The 17,781-nt window shown below is 39.6% G+C and overlaps 1 protein-coding gene across 4 annotated transcripts in view; it reads right to left on the bottom strand.

The window, feature by feature from the left end:
• NOC3L (NOC3 like DNA replication regulator) overlaps positions 1 to 17,781 on the bottom strand; it is a 32,390-nt gene that overhangs the window by 2,788 nt on the left and 11,821 nt on the right. Inside the window, exons 8-22 of one of the 4 annotated variants that reach the window (XR_004646499.1) lie at positions 14,412 to 14,505; positions 13,902 to 14,077; positions 13,494 to 13,622; positions 12,566 to 12,697; positions 12,065 to 12,145; positions 11,043 to 11,143; positions 10,485 to 10,557; positions 10,324 to 10,387; positions 10,161 to 10,232; positions 8,727 to 8,908; positions 8,276 to 8,404; positions 6,532 to 6,629; positions 5,704 to 5,788; positions 4,109 to 4,240; positions 1,397 to 1,522 (exon numbers count right to left, since the gene is read on the bottom strand). Coding sequence is in view for 3 of the 4 variants with exons in the window: in XM_034776204.1 (XP_034632095.1) it covers positions 4,109 to 4,240; positions 5,704 to 5,788; positions 6,532 to 6,629; positions 8,276 to 8,404; positions 8,727 to 8,908; positions 10,161 to 10,232; positions 10,324 to 10,387; positions 10,485 to 10,557; positions 11,043 to 11,143; positions 12,065 to 12,145; positions 12,566 to 12,697; positions 13,494 to 13,622; positions 13,902 to 14,077; positions 14,412 to 14,505 (1,548 nt within the window). In the remaining variant the exon portion in view is untranslated. Of the gene's footprint in view, positions 1 to 813; positions 1,523 to 3,763; positions 4,241 to 5,703; positions 5,789 to 6,531; positions 6,630 to 8,275; positions 8,405 to 8,726; positions 8,909 to 10,160; positions 10,233 to 10,323; positions 10,388 to 10,484; positions 10,558 to 11,042; positions 11,144 to 12,064; positions 12,146 to 12,565; positions 12,698 to 13,493; positions 13,623 to 13,901; positions 14,078 to 14,411; positions 14,506 to 17,781 lie in introns of those variants that run through there. The other 3 variants (XM_034776203.1, XM_034776204.1, XM_034776202.1) reach the window with 3 other exon arrangements.

The following is a 17,781-nucleotide window of genomic DNA, read 5'->3' as shown; positions in this document are numbered from 1 at the left end:
TCTGAAGTCTGAGAAATTAGCAATATTTTCAAGCAGGGCCATGTCACTTGTCTAAACATGGTTTTTAGAGTTACATTGGAGAAGATTACACACAATATTTTGAAAAGTGAGTAGGCATGTAGCAGCCACTGACTTTACAGGACCCTAAGCTGCTTAGGCTCTTATGAAAATCCCACTAGTCACCTATCTGCATCTTTTTTGAAAATGGGCCTTAGGCCTCTCAATTACTTCAGCTTTCAGGGTAAAATTTTCAGGACTGTTTATGGTGAACAAAAATAGTTGCTCGAAAGTCCCTATGCTGCTCTTTGATCTAGTCCTTCCATATCTAATTCTAAAGTAACCAGTCCCACTGTGAGAGATACAGGAAATTCAGTCTCCATGGCACATAATGCAGAACTGATAGTACATGGTGTTTTATATGCACATTTCAAGCAATATTTGCATTGATAGTGTATAACTACTGTATATCTTTCATATGTCCTTTGGCTAAAGCTTAGATGAAGATCTGATCCCTTTTTTGTTTTAGTTCTTTTTAAATATATCCCCTGCATTGATTGTTAAATCCACTTAGATGCATGAAAATATTTTTTTAATAAAAAATTTACCCTTCATTTGATAAATGGATTCTCCCTCTTCCCCCCTATTTCCAGTAGCACTGAAAGTAAGATGGTTGGTTCCTGCCAAATTTGGGCACCAGTATCAGCACAGATGTGGGAGAAGCTTTTGTAAATCTACTACAGATCCAGCAGAAGGAGAACTCTTGTGTAGGAATGCCACAAACACTGTAATTTCTCATTGCTATTAGACTTAGATAAGGTCATCCTCGATTATAACATATAAAATCTGGCAGCCATTTAAAAAGCAACAGATTAGCACTGTGTAACTGCAGGATGTAGTTTATCCATAAGGACATTTTCTCTTTGATAGTTATTTTAGCCTTGCCCCATTGTCATGAATACTTACCAGCTGCAGGACAATATCTACTTAAAAGCATAGTGGTAATGAGAAAACCTAGCATTTTGCATGTTCAGTTTAAAAAAAAAAAATCATTTTACAGAGGTGGGCATGGTAGAATTTTCCAAAATGATTATATTGAATTAGGGTGGGTTTTTTTCATTAATGTACATCGATTTATTTAAGTTTTAAAAAATAGGGAAGATTAATCAACTAATGCAAAAAGTAACGTGTTGTTAATTGCATTCATGTTGTTTTGGTCACAGACAAAAGTAGAGGAAGCGCATAAGCTTTCCATTTTCATTAGCCTAAAAATCCCCCAAAATGAAATTATATAGAGCTATTACTCTTATGTTAAACAGCTTTAACTTATTTAAAACACCATAAACAGATTTAACATCAAGATGTTTGGTTAATAAGAAAATTTGTCCTGTTTACCCACAGGTTTCCTTTCTTCAAGAATACAAGTCCACAGATCTATATTAATGGGTTTGATAGATGGACAGCTGTGGGTCTGCCTCCCTGGCAGTTCAGGCTGAAGGCCATCATACAGATCTGATCTGTGGACCTGGATTTGATAGAGAAACATTTTTATTACAAACTATTCATAGGAAATAATTTACCACAGCACAGTATGTAATATAAACCTTCCCGAAACCTACAAATGATAGCAGGACTCACCCTGGGCAGTCCACTTCCTATTACTTGTTTTGTAAAGAAAACATTTTATTCTACACTTAACCATTTTTTTTAACCCTTCCTACCTATGTCTGTATTTGTTTCTATGTATAGTGAAAGCTGGTAACAATGCTTGTATGGGATTGATGTTGGAAGCCATAGGTCTTGGCTGTGTTGCAACACTACTCAGTTTTCAGGAACTGGATTGTTGTAGTGGCTGGTGTTCTGTCAAGTTTTAAGAAGATTAAAAAAAACAAAACCTTAAAAGATATAGAAGTATTATGTCACATTTTAAAAACATACATCACATTTGTTTTTAGTTTTATTATTACTAATATTACTTGGTGGAATGTCTCAATAACCATCTCCTGAAAATAACAATTAGCCTCTAGAGACCACTATCAAGTTACCAAGAATAAGATTTTAACAGAGAAGTATCTCAACATTAAGATCACATTCTCTTTAAACTCAGTTTGACTTTATAAAAGAGAACCCGTCAGTGGCTTTTTACTTCAAAATTGAGTCTTCAGCTTCTAGCTCTCAGAATGCAATTTAGTTTCAGCAGATGATTAATAATCACTTTGTTGTTGCTAGCCTATTAGATGTAATGATGGTGGAGTATTTTCTATTTGTGATCAACATTTCATAACTGCTGCAGTGCTACACAGTTGACAGAAGTAACAAACACAAAAGCAGTAAATATTTCTCTCTCACACATATATTGGCTATTTCAAACTGATGTATTAGTTGTGCAATTGTCTTCATTTTGCTGCTTTAAAGTGTGTCAAAATGTTTTGTCGGTGTTCTATCGGTATGTGCCAGTTTTTATAAATTTTACATAATTTAAAAACTATGTATTTTAAAACTGACTTTCCACCTGGACTACTTTTTCTCTGACTTGAAAAGTAAACTTATATTTGTATATGTTGGACAAATAAATGGTTTGCGAAGTGGACCTTTAATTCTTCTTTCCTGAACTGCCAAAACTGTTGGCAATGGGGACACTTTCTAAAGTTTTCAAAACTTAAATCACATCTCTTACCCCCACCCCTGAGTCATTTAAGAACAGAAGTATTCAAATACTATGGAGATGGGGGATCATATAAATTACTATGAGACCTAGAAGACTACGTGGGATACTATTTGTACAAAGCCACAAGCATTCTATAGGTCCTTTTTACAGTTCAGGTAGTAAATATACTAATTTATAGGGACTCACCAGTACCTACTTCGAAAGTGAGATTTTTGTGCATTTATGTCTTACTTCTTAGGACTATTTAACCTATTTTGATTGAAAATTGATAGCATGGTGGTATTATTAAATTAGATATTTAAAACAGATTTCACAGTAATTACGGTAGCACCTAAAGGTCTGATCTGTTCTATAACAAAGGAAACATTTTCTAAGTGTTGAAGGTTACCAGCCACGTGAAAAAAGCCCCTGAGGGCAGGGATCATCTTTTTTTTTGTTGTGTGTGTGTGCAGTGCCTAGCACAATGGGGTCCTGGTCCATTCCTAGGACTCCCGGGTGCTACGATAATACAAACAACCACCACTTTGCACAACTGAAGCCTCCGTTGCATTGCATAGCATACCACACATCAAATCAGTTCTACACAAAGTCATGTAAAATGAATGTTAGAACTCTCACTTTTAAATAATTTCATGCAATTTATCTGCAAAGCTGACATGAAAACGGCATTAAAAACACAACTTAAGCTAACCAACCAAAGGCCGGGGACGAGTACTCATAGGACACACACACAAAAAAGTGTACATCTTTACCCTGAATCTCTTTAACAGTGCTGGTTCACTGAAGATATTGCAGAATGTCTCATTCTGTGACATCCAAAATACCATGAGCAGCACTGGAATTTAGTATATTATGATGCCCAGTTCTGAAATACCTTCAATGGACCAGTAAGTACCAAGAGGATTTCACTGAAAAAGTCATTTAAAAGAGAGAGATTAATGGATAGGGCAAGTTAGACAAGAGAAACAGTTCAAGTTATTGCTCTTGGGATGCAGAATCCCCAGATGTCTTAAAATAAGCATCAGAGAACGCAAACCTATGTGAATACTTCCTAAAATATGCATTCAGTTAGTTGTAAACAAACATAAACCCAATGAATCTCTTGCAAAATATATATTTATGTAAACAAAAAATATTGCAATAACATACATCTCAAGCAATATTGAAGTCACCTGCCTTCAGACTTTTATACTTCCAGAAGTTACTTTTGTTACAGTTCAGTATGGTTCCTGTGAGAATGCAGCCTACTTAGTTAACCAATAGGTTCTGGTTAACTGCAAAACACTGCTATTACTTTGTGTGCATAAGCGATGGATCATACATTTTTATCTTTCCATAGCAGGACTTTATCTGAATTCCTGTAAAGATGACGGGCAACAATTTCTTTCTGCTATTCCACACACACACCCCAATTAAGAATTCAATTATACTGGGTTGTAATACTTATGATAGGGATGATTCCTTTAAGTGTTTAGCAAAATCCAAGGGTCGGTGAACAGCAGCATCATTGAGATGTGTCTGAATCAATTCCTTTAAATCTTCATTTAGAAATGAATCCCCTTGTAAAAATTTATCCTGGAAAGAATCAAAATGTTATATATTTTACATCATTTATACAACTATCTAAATATGGTCAACATATGGGTTTCCATTAGTGTCTCAAAGTAGTAGTGATAATTTTACTACTTTATTTTTCCTTCCCTAGACCACCTTCTGAAGGTGAGGACAGCAAATGTTCACTGATCCCTATTCACCTAGCAGGGAGAGCTTGTCAGTCTGAGCAGGGGAGATCAGAGAAAGCACTTACTTTCTAGACATGCTTTCTTCTTCTTTGTAACTAAGCTAAGGGTAGCTTGCCACATCAAACTATTTTCCTCTACATTTTTAATAACTCTCTTAAGAATACTACAGTGTGAAACACTGACTACCTCTCAAAAAAACTGTCCTCTAGCCTCTAAGGAGAGGCACAGAAGGCAAAAGGAGCCTACATATCCACTCATGGTTTCTGTCAAAGGGCCTGGACAGAAGTGCTCTGTCCCACTGAAGTATGTTGCAAAGGCCTACGGCAGGCAGACTCCAGAGGAGAAGCAAATGGGCCAGGGTATGGCAAAACTGAGATACTGTCAGAGTTTGTTAGAGAAGCAATAAACAAGACCCCAAATTAAATTTAAGAGACCTAAGTCACTTTAACATAAAACAACGTAGAGTTACTGATTTTTTTTGTTAGCTATATTCAAAGGTATTACATGCTAGGTATTCTCACTCAAGTACTAGACATTTCTACTTCCATCTGCCAATCCCAGTGCTGCTCTGCCAGACATGCAGCTAATGTGATAATCCAGGGGAACAGGCAAGTTTACAAGCTATTTTCATAGGAGTCAGTTACTTATTTAATAAGGAAATTCTGTGCTGTCAGAGGACTTTGCTGACATTAGTAGATTATCAGTAGGAGACTCCATTGCAATTCATAGGTTACCACACTTTCAAAAGAGAAAGTGGGGATAAAGTCTCACTTTATAAAGGGAAGAGCACTCGTGTGACATGCAATAGGAGCTGTCAGTTGGAGAATGTTTCATAGTAAAGCTCTGTGACATGTTAACCTTTTTTTTCTCCCATAAAAGCTCTATGTTCCCCTCTTATATTTACACTTTTCAGTTACACACTGGCACTGATTATGCTGAATCAGGCCTCTGGGAACTTGGCCATCCTGCTGATTCCAGACTCTGAGACAAGAAAGGGCTTTTATACAAAGGCAATAGAAGCAAACTTGCACTGAGCACAAGACAGCATGACAGCTCAGAAAAATAACAGACATTACATTCATATTATTACACATGCTCGTACTATGAGAGATGGAACTATTCATACAATTTCTCTTCTTTCACAGTCAGCAGTCAACAATATCTCACACCAGTAAAGAGAACTTAGCTGGGAAAGCACTCTGGTCATAGAGTCAAAAACCCTTGGTGCTGAGCAGTGAGTTAGGAGTTCTAGTATCTATTTGGGTGTTTAAGAAAGGATGTTGAAAGAGACAGTACCTTTTTTCTAGGCGTAACAGATGCTACAGGAGGATTAAAAGTCATTCCTTTCATATTATATGTCTCAAAAAGTTCTGTGCCAGACCTAGAATACAAGATCAGTTTTACACAATTAAAAGAAACAGTATAAAGTATATGTCCATAAAACGAGTCTCACTTCAGTACTCTATGAACTCAAAGTAACCTGCTCCTCAAATCACTACTTCAGTCATGCAAGGGAAGAATAACCGGTAATACAGAATATCAACTGGAAAAATTATATGAATCAGAAATGTTGAGGTAGGACAAATAGACAAATTAAAAGCATGTAAAGAGGCTTTAAATTATTATATTGAGATTAACTACATAGCTGCGGCATGAACAAAGATGGAAATGAGGGAGATTAGAGTCCAGCTCACAGAGACGATTGCGGTGCATGCCTGACAAAGTTCCACACAGTCGTCTATCCTTACACTAATTTCCATCAGTACATACTCCAGAACCCTGCACCGCAATTGGTTTTCATTGAACTGTGACAGCCCAGCAACGCTACTCCTTATTAAGATCCGTAGGCTGCTACTGAACAACACAAAGTGCTTTTGCTCCTCTGAGGGCAGAGAATGCTGCATTTGCAGGACTTTTATCCTCTGCATGGCCAGGAAACAAGCCCTTAGAAAAAGCAGCCAGCTTCTGGTACTTATAAAAGAACCATCATAGTTTCGTTCTTCCAAAAGTAATTTTCTTGCAGCATATGGAAAATTACTCACTGGGGAAACTTACAATACAGAACAAACAGCTTCTACTTTGCCAATGAACTATTTTTCAAAACATATGCATCGTATATCCCACCTTCGGCTCAGATCTGGTCTGAGAGCTTCTGAACCTTCAGCTGGAGCTCCAGCAATAAGGTGATCTGCAAATTTCTGCACTGTTGGATGATAGTGTCTCTGAAAGGAAGGAAGGGGATTGGTGAGGGATAGGATAGCATGTACTTATGTACTTTACCAATAATAATAATACTGTATTTATACACTGCATAGAAAACTTTCAGCAAACTTCTCTTCTGTTTCAGGATGAGACTAAGGATTAGCCAGTGTTCTGAGGATTACACACGCTATGTTTACAACTCATAAAACCACTCAAATAGTTTGGATGCAGTGTCCATGACAGTTTCATTATAGTTAATCTTAACTCTTTTTCTTCCAGTAGATAGTTCTAGCCAGGGTTATAGACAAATATCTTCCATTATCTATTTGCAGAGATAGGCCTTAAATAATTTCTGGAATGAGAAGGCTGTATTAAAAGCATACTGATAAAACATAAGGGCCATAAAGGTTTCCATTAGGCTAATAGCTCCAATGCAACAATTTATCAAACAAACAGGTTAATGTTAAGATTTCCCCTCCTGCCATCTTTGTCCCTGCCTCAGATGGGTAGGTAATCTCACTATAATAATTTAAAGACACTTCACTTGTTTTTAATTTGTCTAGTTGGTGGAGTTTTTAATTTGTCTAGTTGGTCTAACACTCAATTCCATATCATTTCTCTGTTTATCTGCAACACAATAACTTTGCAATGCCACATTCCAATCAATTTCAAAATTAACAGAAATGTTCTGGGCACTGGTGAGTACAAACCTATTGATTCTGATGCAAATTAGAAGACAGGAAAAGATTGAATCACAGGAAAATCAATACCATCAGACTGCCTGGTGCTGCAGGCAGAGGAATCTCTCTGCCACGCCCCCTGCTGCTGCTTATACATATCAAAGGCAGCACATTAACCTGCTGTGAGAGGAACTTGGATCCTACCAGAAAGAAGAAAGCCTTTCAGGGAGGATTTTGAGAGGAGTGCGGAGGAGAGAATCCAGGACTGCAAGGATGAGGTAGTGGGGGAGTAGAGACCCAGAGAGAACTGAGGGGTGGCGGGTGAAAAGTGGTGGAGATGAGGGAAGCAGGGATGAGAGGAAGGGGAGATACTGGGTGGATTGGCAGGGAAGCAGGGATCCATAGAGGGGGGAGCATAGAAGACAGGGAAAGGAAAGTGGCACTGGAGGAAGGGGAGAGGAAGGGACCATGTCATGGTGAATAAGTGGGGAATGAGGGTGTGCACAGAGCCCCTGCCGTACAAGGGGAGTGGGATATGGAACACACACAGAGCCCATGTCCTGTGAAAGAGGTGTGGATGGGGGCACACAGAGCTCTTGTCATGAGGGAAAGGTTGGCGGGGAGTTGCAGGGAGGCCCTGAAACAGGGTGCCACACATGGAGATTATAGGGAAGAATGACAAGATGCAAGTAGACCTCGTGGGTGCAACGTGCTTGGCCTACACTAGCCACAAAGTATGAGACTCCCTAGCATAAATACACAGGGTGTACAGAGAACACAAGATTTCATTAGTCACCATCACAACAACCTACCTGGAAATACTGTTGTAACAAACTGAAAGTATTGTGCTAGCAGAAGTTAGACAAGGGTATGTCATTCATCTAGAGTCCACAGTCTAGAGATTACAGCATTGATCTGAGCTCTGTATTTAGTTAAGCATATAAATGTTTAGCAAGCTCCCCACAATTACCCAAATAGGAACTCACCCGTAGTGCATGTAATTCCCACAGAGCTGTGTTCTGAGCATTGCAACACTCTGGCTCATCCAGTTCTGGGAGATAAAGTCCACTACCTTGAGCCTCATTGTCTAGCAGGAGGTCTGTTTTTGGGAATGTCTATCACACCATCACACAGAAAAATTGATTATCTCACATAAAGAAGTTTAATGCGTATAACATGGTAATACAAGTTCAAGAGTGTAACCAAATATTCAGCACTATTCAGACTCAGCAGTACTTAAGGAAATCCTGCTTTCATGTTTAAAATATGTCAAAATATTCTGTAGTAAAATAAAAAAATTTAAATACTACATAACAATTCATGGACTAGTAAATTCTGCAGCCCAGCGTCTCCCCCAGTTCTGGGGGAGACACTGCTAGCAGAAAGGAGATAATCAAGTAAGAAATTTTCCATTCCAGCAAGTGACTAAGAACTTACTTGCATCAATATTCTGTTGGTTGCCAAGATCCCAATACTGGAATTTGGAAGGACATGGAGAGCAAGTGTGGAAAGTCGCTTTATGAAAGCCAGGGCTCGTTGCTGGGAAACCTGTTTCCTACGTTTGGTAAGCATTACATCCAGGCACTGAAGCACTATCACCATGTCATCATTCGTAGCACCTCAAAAAACAGAATATGTAAAAACTCATTTAAAGGCAACAAGAGACCTTCCACACGAGAAAGAAAATACTCTGTGAAGGATGTTGTTTAGAAATTAGAGCCCTAGATCTATTTATTTATTTATTCATTCTACTATTTATGTACTAAAGCATAAATAATAGTTCAACAAACAGTGGTTATTAACATGATAGACAAAAACACGCATCTACTTTTATAAAACTATTCCTGCTCTGAGCAGACTCAATATATCTGTGCTTCTTTTAACAATACATTTATTCAAACAAGGATGTTTAAATTCACAAAGATTCTTTTGGTCCTAATAACACTGATCAGTCTTTCAATTATTTATAGTTATAAAAGTGTGCTCATCCAATATTTTGGATGCATATACAATAAAAACAATGTATAACATATAGTTAATTCATGAGCTCCTCCTATACAAGTTAATGAAACCCATTTTAACGAAATGAATCCTTATTTTAATAGGCATCTTTTCATAAAGTGTTAAAGCACATATTAAGAGCAATTAATGTTGAAAATATAAAACTTGCAAAAGATCAATAGAGATTTCAATTGCCTTTGTAAAGAATCAAGTAATATGGAGTCAAAAGACTTCTATGAGGACAGGTTAGATCGGGGATGGGCCACTGGAAGCCCAGGGGCAGCATCCGGACCACCAGATCATTTTATTTGGCCCACCACAGCCCAGCTCAGGGCAAGCAATCCAGCAATGCCAGGGCAGGAAAGGGTGGGAGGGCCCCGCCTGCATACATTCACATCATATGATGCTATAGCAAGAGCCAATAGACAGAAGCAGGAAGTCATGCCTAGCCCAAGCTCCACAGGACAGTAGCTGTTGCTATGGGATGAGTGCGAGGCAGATGTGCTCTCCAACCCCTCCCCATGGCGGTAGGGCGTGACATTCCCCCGGTCACACCCATTGGCCCACCAGAGGGTTTTAGTGGATTTTGTGGCCCTGTGCTACCTTAAAGTTACAAGTGCCTGGGTTAGATACTGATCCAAAGTCACTCACTAGACCCTAATGAAATCTGACACTATTTAAAATTGGTACTAAGTAATGCCATAATATATATACTAACTTGAGAGAAGAACCAAACAGTTAAAACAAATTTGTTATCTGTGTCTGTAAAAGGACGGCAAAGGCATCTTAGAATTAGAATTTTTAAGAGTATCATACAAATAAAATCAACAGTCTATGCATTCAGATGTTAAAATAAGACACTGAAGTTACCTGCATGTAGCCTAAATAGTGTCCTGTAAAGGTGACTGTAGAACTTCGAAGGGTCAATGTTAAGAACATCACCTATTTAAAAAATAATCCCAAATAGGTTAGTGAAGCAAACCTACTTATCAGCTAAAATCAAATTATGAAGTTTATATTTTAGAGAACTTACCTTGGCCAGACAGAATATGAAAAGCAGTGAGAACGCAGTGAAGGCTCTCCCGATAGCTTAGATCCTGGGAATACAAAAGAATAGCTGATACACAATAGATAAAGCTTTATTTTTAAAAAACATCTCAAGAAATTACCTCATTAGGAAAAAGCTCAACTTACCCCAGATGCAATGAGAGAATGTAGAACAACCAACAGGTCATCAAAAAATTCTACATTTATGAGATGAGCAAACCTAGAATCAAGGAGATTTTTATTTTTCTGTAACTACAGACAATTTTCTCTGCAAGCTCATTCAAAGCATTCTGTGACCTGCCAAAGACTACATTCTCTACTTCCATCAAATGCCCTCTTAAATCTACTCTATATTCGCACAGCTTGATAATGCAATCCCTAGAGGCATATCTCAACTTTTCATTAACGCTACTGCACAGAGCAAAGAATGACTTTCAATTTCTTTATTAACACACCAGAATAAATAATGCAGTCACCTAATGATTTAAAGGATATTTGTCATGTAAACCCCATACTGACAATTAGATACTACAATGAAAGACGTTAGAAATGCTCAAATATACAAACAGATGCATTTTGGTGTGCTTTATTTATCTATCCCTCATGCAGTTGAACTGCTCATACAAAAGATTCTTAAAATGTCTTTTTACTGACTCATATTTTTTCTAAAATACATAGAAAAAAATATTGACTCATAGCTCTTACTTTGCAAGACCTTCCAGTACCGCAGGCAAAAGAGGGGATTTCTGTACTTTCTTCAGTATTCTGAAGTAAGTTAAAAATACAATATTCAGAGTCTCTGTGTGCTGTGGCAAAAAGTACATAAAATCATATCAGTATGCAAAGAAAACAGGTATTGCTGATTCATTTAAACTGAACTCAAAGCTTTCTTTTTCCTCTTACTTTTTTGAATTTTGAACTCACTAGCTCCCAAAATCCTAATATTTACAAATATAGCTGTCCAAAAATTCCTATCACAGAGGATACAGACACACTACTGAGTCAGCAGGTGGATTTTAGATTCTGTAGTAAACTAAAATTAATGGCAATATTTCTAAATTTGACCAAGATAAATCATGCTTTATTTGACACAACATCTCATTCCAAGAAAGAATGGAGAAGACCTGCTTAAATATAAATAAAAGGAAATAAATGCCAACAAACTGATACTGAACAGTTGCACATATTTAAATGGAAGCTATTTTAAACAGGCAGTGTCAGGCTACCAGTGTGCCTGTCACCCTGGGGTAAGGACTACTACACAATTGAAACTGAAAACTGACATCATAATAAACATTGATAGGGCTTCTAGCAGCAGAATTTTTCTGACACACATAAAGGAACCCTATTACAGATTCAAGTAATTCCAGTCTGCTGTAGACTGTAACCTAGTCAGTCAGTTACAAATTACAGGTATCCTTTTCCTTTCTTTGTGCTCCACCTGTGTTTTTATAATTTCAGTGTCCTCAACATAGCTAGGTCTGTTAGTTGCAAAAAAATGAACCCTCCCCAGCTCCTACCTCATGACATACAATACCCTTTCTGCCTGAGAAGAGGTCTTCCATGGCCCGTATCACTACCCTCTTAGTGCACTATCATTACCTACTGAGCTAATCTGACAAAGAAAAGACAACAAACTGGACCACAAAATAGACTTCAGACAACTAGTTTTAATTGCTTGCAAGAACACATGCAAAAGCAGAAAAAGAATTTCTCCAATTCCCTACCAGTTTCAGTTTTTTTTCTTTACTCTCTGAGGCTTCTGCTTCCAGGAGTTCTCGTTCCAGCTTCTCTTCTGCTTTCTTCCACTGAAAATATATTCATTTTAAAGACATTAAATATTCTGGCAAATTAAAAAATTCCACATCTCACTAAGCCTGGAGCCCCAGGGTCCACAGGTATCTGGAATAACCATGTTCAATGCTCTGCTGATCCTTTGTGAGTTCCGTGGTGGAATGAAGTTGTCTTAATGATGGCAGAAGGGCAACTAGAGGGTAACTCGTTTTCTAAACATCCCCTTCCCACCAACTAATAAACAGAACTGAGTCATTATTAGAAGTTTTGCTAATAATTATAATAAATACAGGGAAAAGGACAGAATTAGGAATTAATTAGGAATCAAAAATTCCTTGATGTGCCACAAAATGCTCTATACATAGTGCTAATGTAGCACATTTACCAGCGCCAAAGGATAACGAAGGTAACAGAGGAATCAATTTCAACTATACCTTTCTTTGCATCCTTGAAAGATTTTTCCTTTTCTCCTTACAGGACATGAACTTTTTCTTTGCAGTAATGTCTTCTGTGTCTTTTTTTACTTCTACTTCTTTAATTCGTAGATGAAGGAATATCTTTAGCACCTAAAATTGAGAAAGAAACCATAACATATTTAGTGCCTGAAGTTTAACAAAGTCATGTGCAGCAAATTTACAACAGCAGATTATCAACATCAGGAACTTCAAGATTGGGTGTGTCTGACTGAGCTTTTGCCATGTAATACTGGAGAATCTTCATACAGTTTTATATAGTTAATTAGAAAACATACACAATGCGTTTTCATAAAATATTAATTTACAGCAGTCTTCCTTTAAGTGACTGTGATTATAAACTCTGGCTCCTGTAACATATTTAGTCACCTTAACCTATTTTCTTGGTTTAAATCCAGTGACTAGAACCCATAACCTGAGCATGCCTTAATTTGTTAGTCAATCAGACTACACCCCTTGTAGGCACAACTGTAAACTATCCCCATGCAATGGAAAGATAGGAAGTAGAGTAAGAGTCCAATATGGCTTCATCAGAAGCTATTTAATTACCTGAAAATAAAAAAAGAAGCCTACAAAAAGAGGAAATATGAATAACCAAGGAGTACAAAAGAGCAGCACAAGCAGGAAGAGACCAAATCAGAAAAGCTCAGGCACAAAATTAGTTGCACCTAGCAAAAAGCAACAAGAGGAAGTTCTTTAAATGCATCAGGTTTGTCAATCAAACAGACTACACCCCTTGTATCCTTTTTAAGGGAAGTCAAGAAGCCCTAAACTTGTTCTATGCTCAGGAAAAGTGAAGAAATACTGGATGGCTTTGCTAAGTATAGTCTTTCGCTGTTTTTGCCATTGTCAAAAGAAAATTCAAAAAGTACAACAAAAAGAAACTTACCTCAGGTCTAACATCATAATTTCTGCTCTTTACAAGGCCAGAAATCACCTTAACGACACCCAGAGAAACAGAGCCCAGTTTGTCTTGTTTAAAGAGCTTCTTTACAGCTTCACAACACATTTCAGAAATCTGTAAAGTTAATTGAAATGTTTATTCTTAGAAAATGATATAAAATAGAAACAAGTTCATGTTAATAGATACTCAACCAAGTTTCTATGTCAAAATTTACAATGGTGTGAATATCCACTTTCAATAAAAAAGTCATCAAGTACAGAGAGAAAGCCTGTAAAACAAAGTGTTGAAAAGAGAGGCATGCTACGGTTGCTTTGTAATTAACTTTCAAAAATCAGAAATATTTTTCATATAAGAGAACGCCTCTTAAAATCAAACAATTAGAAAGATACCCACCAATTTTGATGTGTCATTCATGAGAGGTACAATCAGGACAATGATGTTATTGTGGAAATTGAAGTGAGGCAGCACCACAAGAAGCTCACACAGACACTTGACTGCAATCTCTGCCAGACCTTTATATGCTTTTAACGAGATCACGTTACTTTTCTTCAGCTTCCTCTGCTTCCAGTCTGAATAAAATATTATTTTTGTTATTATTATGCAAAACTTAGCTACTGCATTATTTTTGAGTATTTTTCTGGCGGCTTTCCTGATGTTTTAGTAAAATAAATCTTAAGTACAGCTTTCTATGAAATAACAATCAGAAAATGTTAGGTGCAGAAAGCAATATTAATTCCAAGGATAAACACTTATCCTGCAAACACTTATACAGGCTAGTAACTTTGTGCACATAACTAGGCCCTTTCAGTTCAACGGGACTATGCATGTGTAATTGATGGCAGAATCAGGACCTCGTATCTAGGAATGTACTTAACTAAGAAATGAGGGAAATCCACACTATACCTTTAACTGTTTGTTCCAGATTTTCCAGGTAAAACTTGTACTGGCTCACAAGGCCTTCTTCAAACTCCCTTAGTTTCTGAGTTTCTTTTCTAACCTGTAAACATAATACAGGTGAGTTATTTTTAAAGACCTAAGTATTTCAGTTAACTAATACTGCCAATATAAGATTTGGTGTTTTGTTTTGTTTTTTCTTGTTTTGGGGATTGGTTTTGTATTTTTTTTTTTTAATCCAATGAAGTTTAGTTTTTACCAAAGCTTTCCCAGGTATATATTAAAATTAACTTTTCTGTACAAGTCTTGGCGCTTTGAGATTTTTTTCTGCCCACTAGATCTATTTCACTAACAGGTATTTAAGTGGGATTTGGGAATAGGACTGCCTTTATGTAAAACAAGTTTAAAGCCAGAATCCTGAGTTGTGCCACCTCAATTGGTAAACACCTTCTAAACCAACATTTTACAAAAAATCCAGGAGAATAAAGTATTCTGCCTTTATTTAGCAGAGAATGAAACATACATGCAGAGATCTGATCCAATGTAAGGGCATCTACACAGGGACATCCAGGAAAATTAATCTGAATTAAGTAAAGTTGAATTTGAAGTGGATCAGTAAAACTGCATTAAACCCCATGTGAACACTCTTATTCAACATTAAAGTGGCTTAATTCGGTTTAGCTTAAATCACTTTCAAAATAAGTTAAAATAAATCAAATTAAGGCCATTTTAATCCTAAATCAAAAGCATCCACACAGGGATTTTAATGCAGTTTAACTAATTCATTTCAAATTCACACCTTTAGTTAATTCAGATTAACTTTCCTGTATGTCCCTATATATACAAGCCCTAAAACACATGAATAATAGTATTCTTTATGATAGCATTTAATGGCTTTTCTTTTGGTTCAATTTCCTTGCCTGACACTAAGTACTGTTTTGTTTTTAGGTTACTGCTATTGAAAATTACCTATATATTACATACTCCTTAACGCAAAACCTTTTTGGTGACTCTGAATTTACAAGTGTTTAAAACTAAGTATAAAAAATAAATCTATCAAACATTTTACAAATGATACTTCAATTTTCTCTCATTTATTTTATTTCTTTCAATTTATCACCAACACTTTAAACTAAAGCTGTAAATGCTTATTGCTAATTAAATAAAACTACATAAACAGCAACAACAGTTTGGGTGTGGGGGAGGAGGCTTGGGAGGGAAGGGCGCTTACCTCAGGGTAGGGGACTCCCTGGCTCCCACTGGCATGGCCATGCAGCTCCTAGATGGAGGAGGGGCGAGGGGGCTCCATGCGCTGCCCGCGCCCACAAGCCCCACCCTGCCAATAGGAGCTGCGCAGCCAGGGCTTGTGGCATGAGCAGCGCACAGAGCTCCTGGCCCCTCCGCCGTCTAGGAGGGAAGCCCCTACCAGCCCTGTCAACATTCCCTCCAGCCACCTCCTCCAGTGCCCCCGGATCACCCCCCCAGAGCACCCAGGGCCCTCCGTCCAAGTTTTAGTTAGGGGTATATAGTAAAAGTCATGGACACGTCACGGGCCATGAATTTCATGACTTTTACTAAAAATACCCGTGACTAAAACATAGACGTACGTTAACACATAGGTCCCCAAACAAGGAGGGTGCAGGGCCGGGCCAGCCCCCATGAGAGGCGGGGGGTGGGGAGGCCACCCACTCCTGCTCTGCCCTCCGCTCCGCTCCAGCTCTGGCTCCCGGCTGCGGCCCCTTTCCCTGGCTCCAGCCCCAGCCTCGGCCCCCAGTCGTGGTTTCTGCTCCTGGCCCCAGCCCTGCCCCCAGCTGCAGCTCCGCTCCGAGCCCCAGATCCACCCCCAGATGCAGCTCCAACCTCAACCCTCTTACCCCTGTCTCCACCCCCCCCCACCCGCCCCCTGGAGCTGGGGCCCTGCTCCCAGCCAGAGTGCAGACAGGGATAAGGGGGAGGCACAACCCTGAAAAGTTTGGGGACCACTGCATTAACAGGCGAAGAGCCTCTATGGGTATGTCTACGCTGTAATGTAAACCCAGGATTAGCAAGACTTGACTCAGCTAACCAGCGTTACGGAACCCTGGGCTTGAGCAGCTACATTGTATTTTAACCCAATGTTAAGACTTTCCTAGCCCATGCTCAAAGTAACCATATCTCAGAGTCCCTAGTGCCCTCCCCCTGATCTCCAAATGTGGCTGCTCTAGCCTAGGACCACTGTGCGAAAACTTTACTGCCTGCCCTGCACATTACAGGAAGTTTGAAGCAGCCTGCTTGGCAAAAGGCTTGATCAGTTTGTCCTCCATTGCAAACCCAAGAGGTTCTCAGATACTGCGTTTGCTGATTGGTGATAGAAGAGAACAGGTTAACGAAGACCTGAGTTGCTGCCACTCACAAAAGGGGCCTCCATTTTCAATAAAGTGGATTGCAGATTGTTGGGACAGAGAGGAATACAGAAGTTGTCCCATGGAATTGTGAGATGACTCCCTGGAAATCAGTCAAGCGGCGCTCTGTCCACACTGTAAAGCAGGGGTAGGTAACCTTTCAGAAGTGGTGTGCCGAGTCTTCATTTATTCACTTTAATTTAAGGTTTCGCGTGCCAGTAATACATGTTAATGTTTTTTAGAAGGTCTCTCTCTATAAGTCTGGGGTGTGTGTGGAGATGCAGGGCAGAAGTCTGGGTGTTGGGGGAAGTGCAGGGCAGAAGGCTGGGTGTTGGGGGGACTCGAGGTCAGGGCAGAGGGGAATTTGGAGGTGCAGGGCAGAAGTCTGGGTGTTGGGAGGAGGTCAGGGCAGAGGGCTGGGGTGTGTGTGGGGGTGCAGGGCAGAAGGCTGGGTTTTGGGGGGAGGTCAGGGCAGAAGACTGGGTGTTGGGGGCGACTCGAGGTCAGGGCAGAGAGCTGGAGGGGTGTGGGGCAGAGGACTGGGTGTTGGGGGCGACTCGAGGTCAGGGCAGAGGGCTAGGGGATGTGTGGGGGTCAGGGCAGAGGGATGGGTGTGTGTTGGGGTAGTGGGGGTGCAGGGCAGAAGGCTGGGGTGCTCGGATCCTGGGGGTGCTCCCACCCCCCTGCACTGAGCGGCTCAGGGTAGGAGGCTGGGAGAGATATGCCCTGTTCCACCCCCTTCCCCCAGGCTCTGTCCCTACCTCTTTCTGCCTGCTCTACACTGCTCGGCTCTGCTCCGCTCCCCCTCCCCCTCGCAAGGGCCATCCAGGGAGAAGGACGGGCTGGAATGCACCACGCTGGGGGAAGAAGCGGGGGAGGAGGGAAGCTTGGCTGCCGCAGGACCAAGCCTCTGCCTCCTGTCCCCGCAGGGGAGAGGGGGGGGGGGGGGGGGCTGTGCGGGGGGCTGGGACCTTCCCCCCCACCACTCTCCCCTGTGG

Source organism: Trachemys scripta, chromosome 7, assembly GCF_013100865.1.
Source record: "Trachemys scripta elegans isolate TJP31775 chromosome 7, CAS_Tse_1.0, whole genome shotgun sequence".
NCBI lineage: Eukaryota > Metazoa > Chordata > Testudines > Emydidae > Trachemys > Trachemys scripta.
The sequence above is the reverse complement of the archived record's forward strand: the minus strand, read 5'-3'. Positions and strand labels throughout refer to the sequence as shown.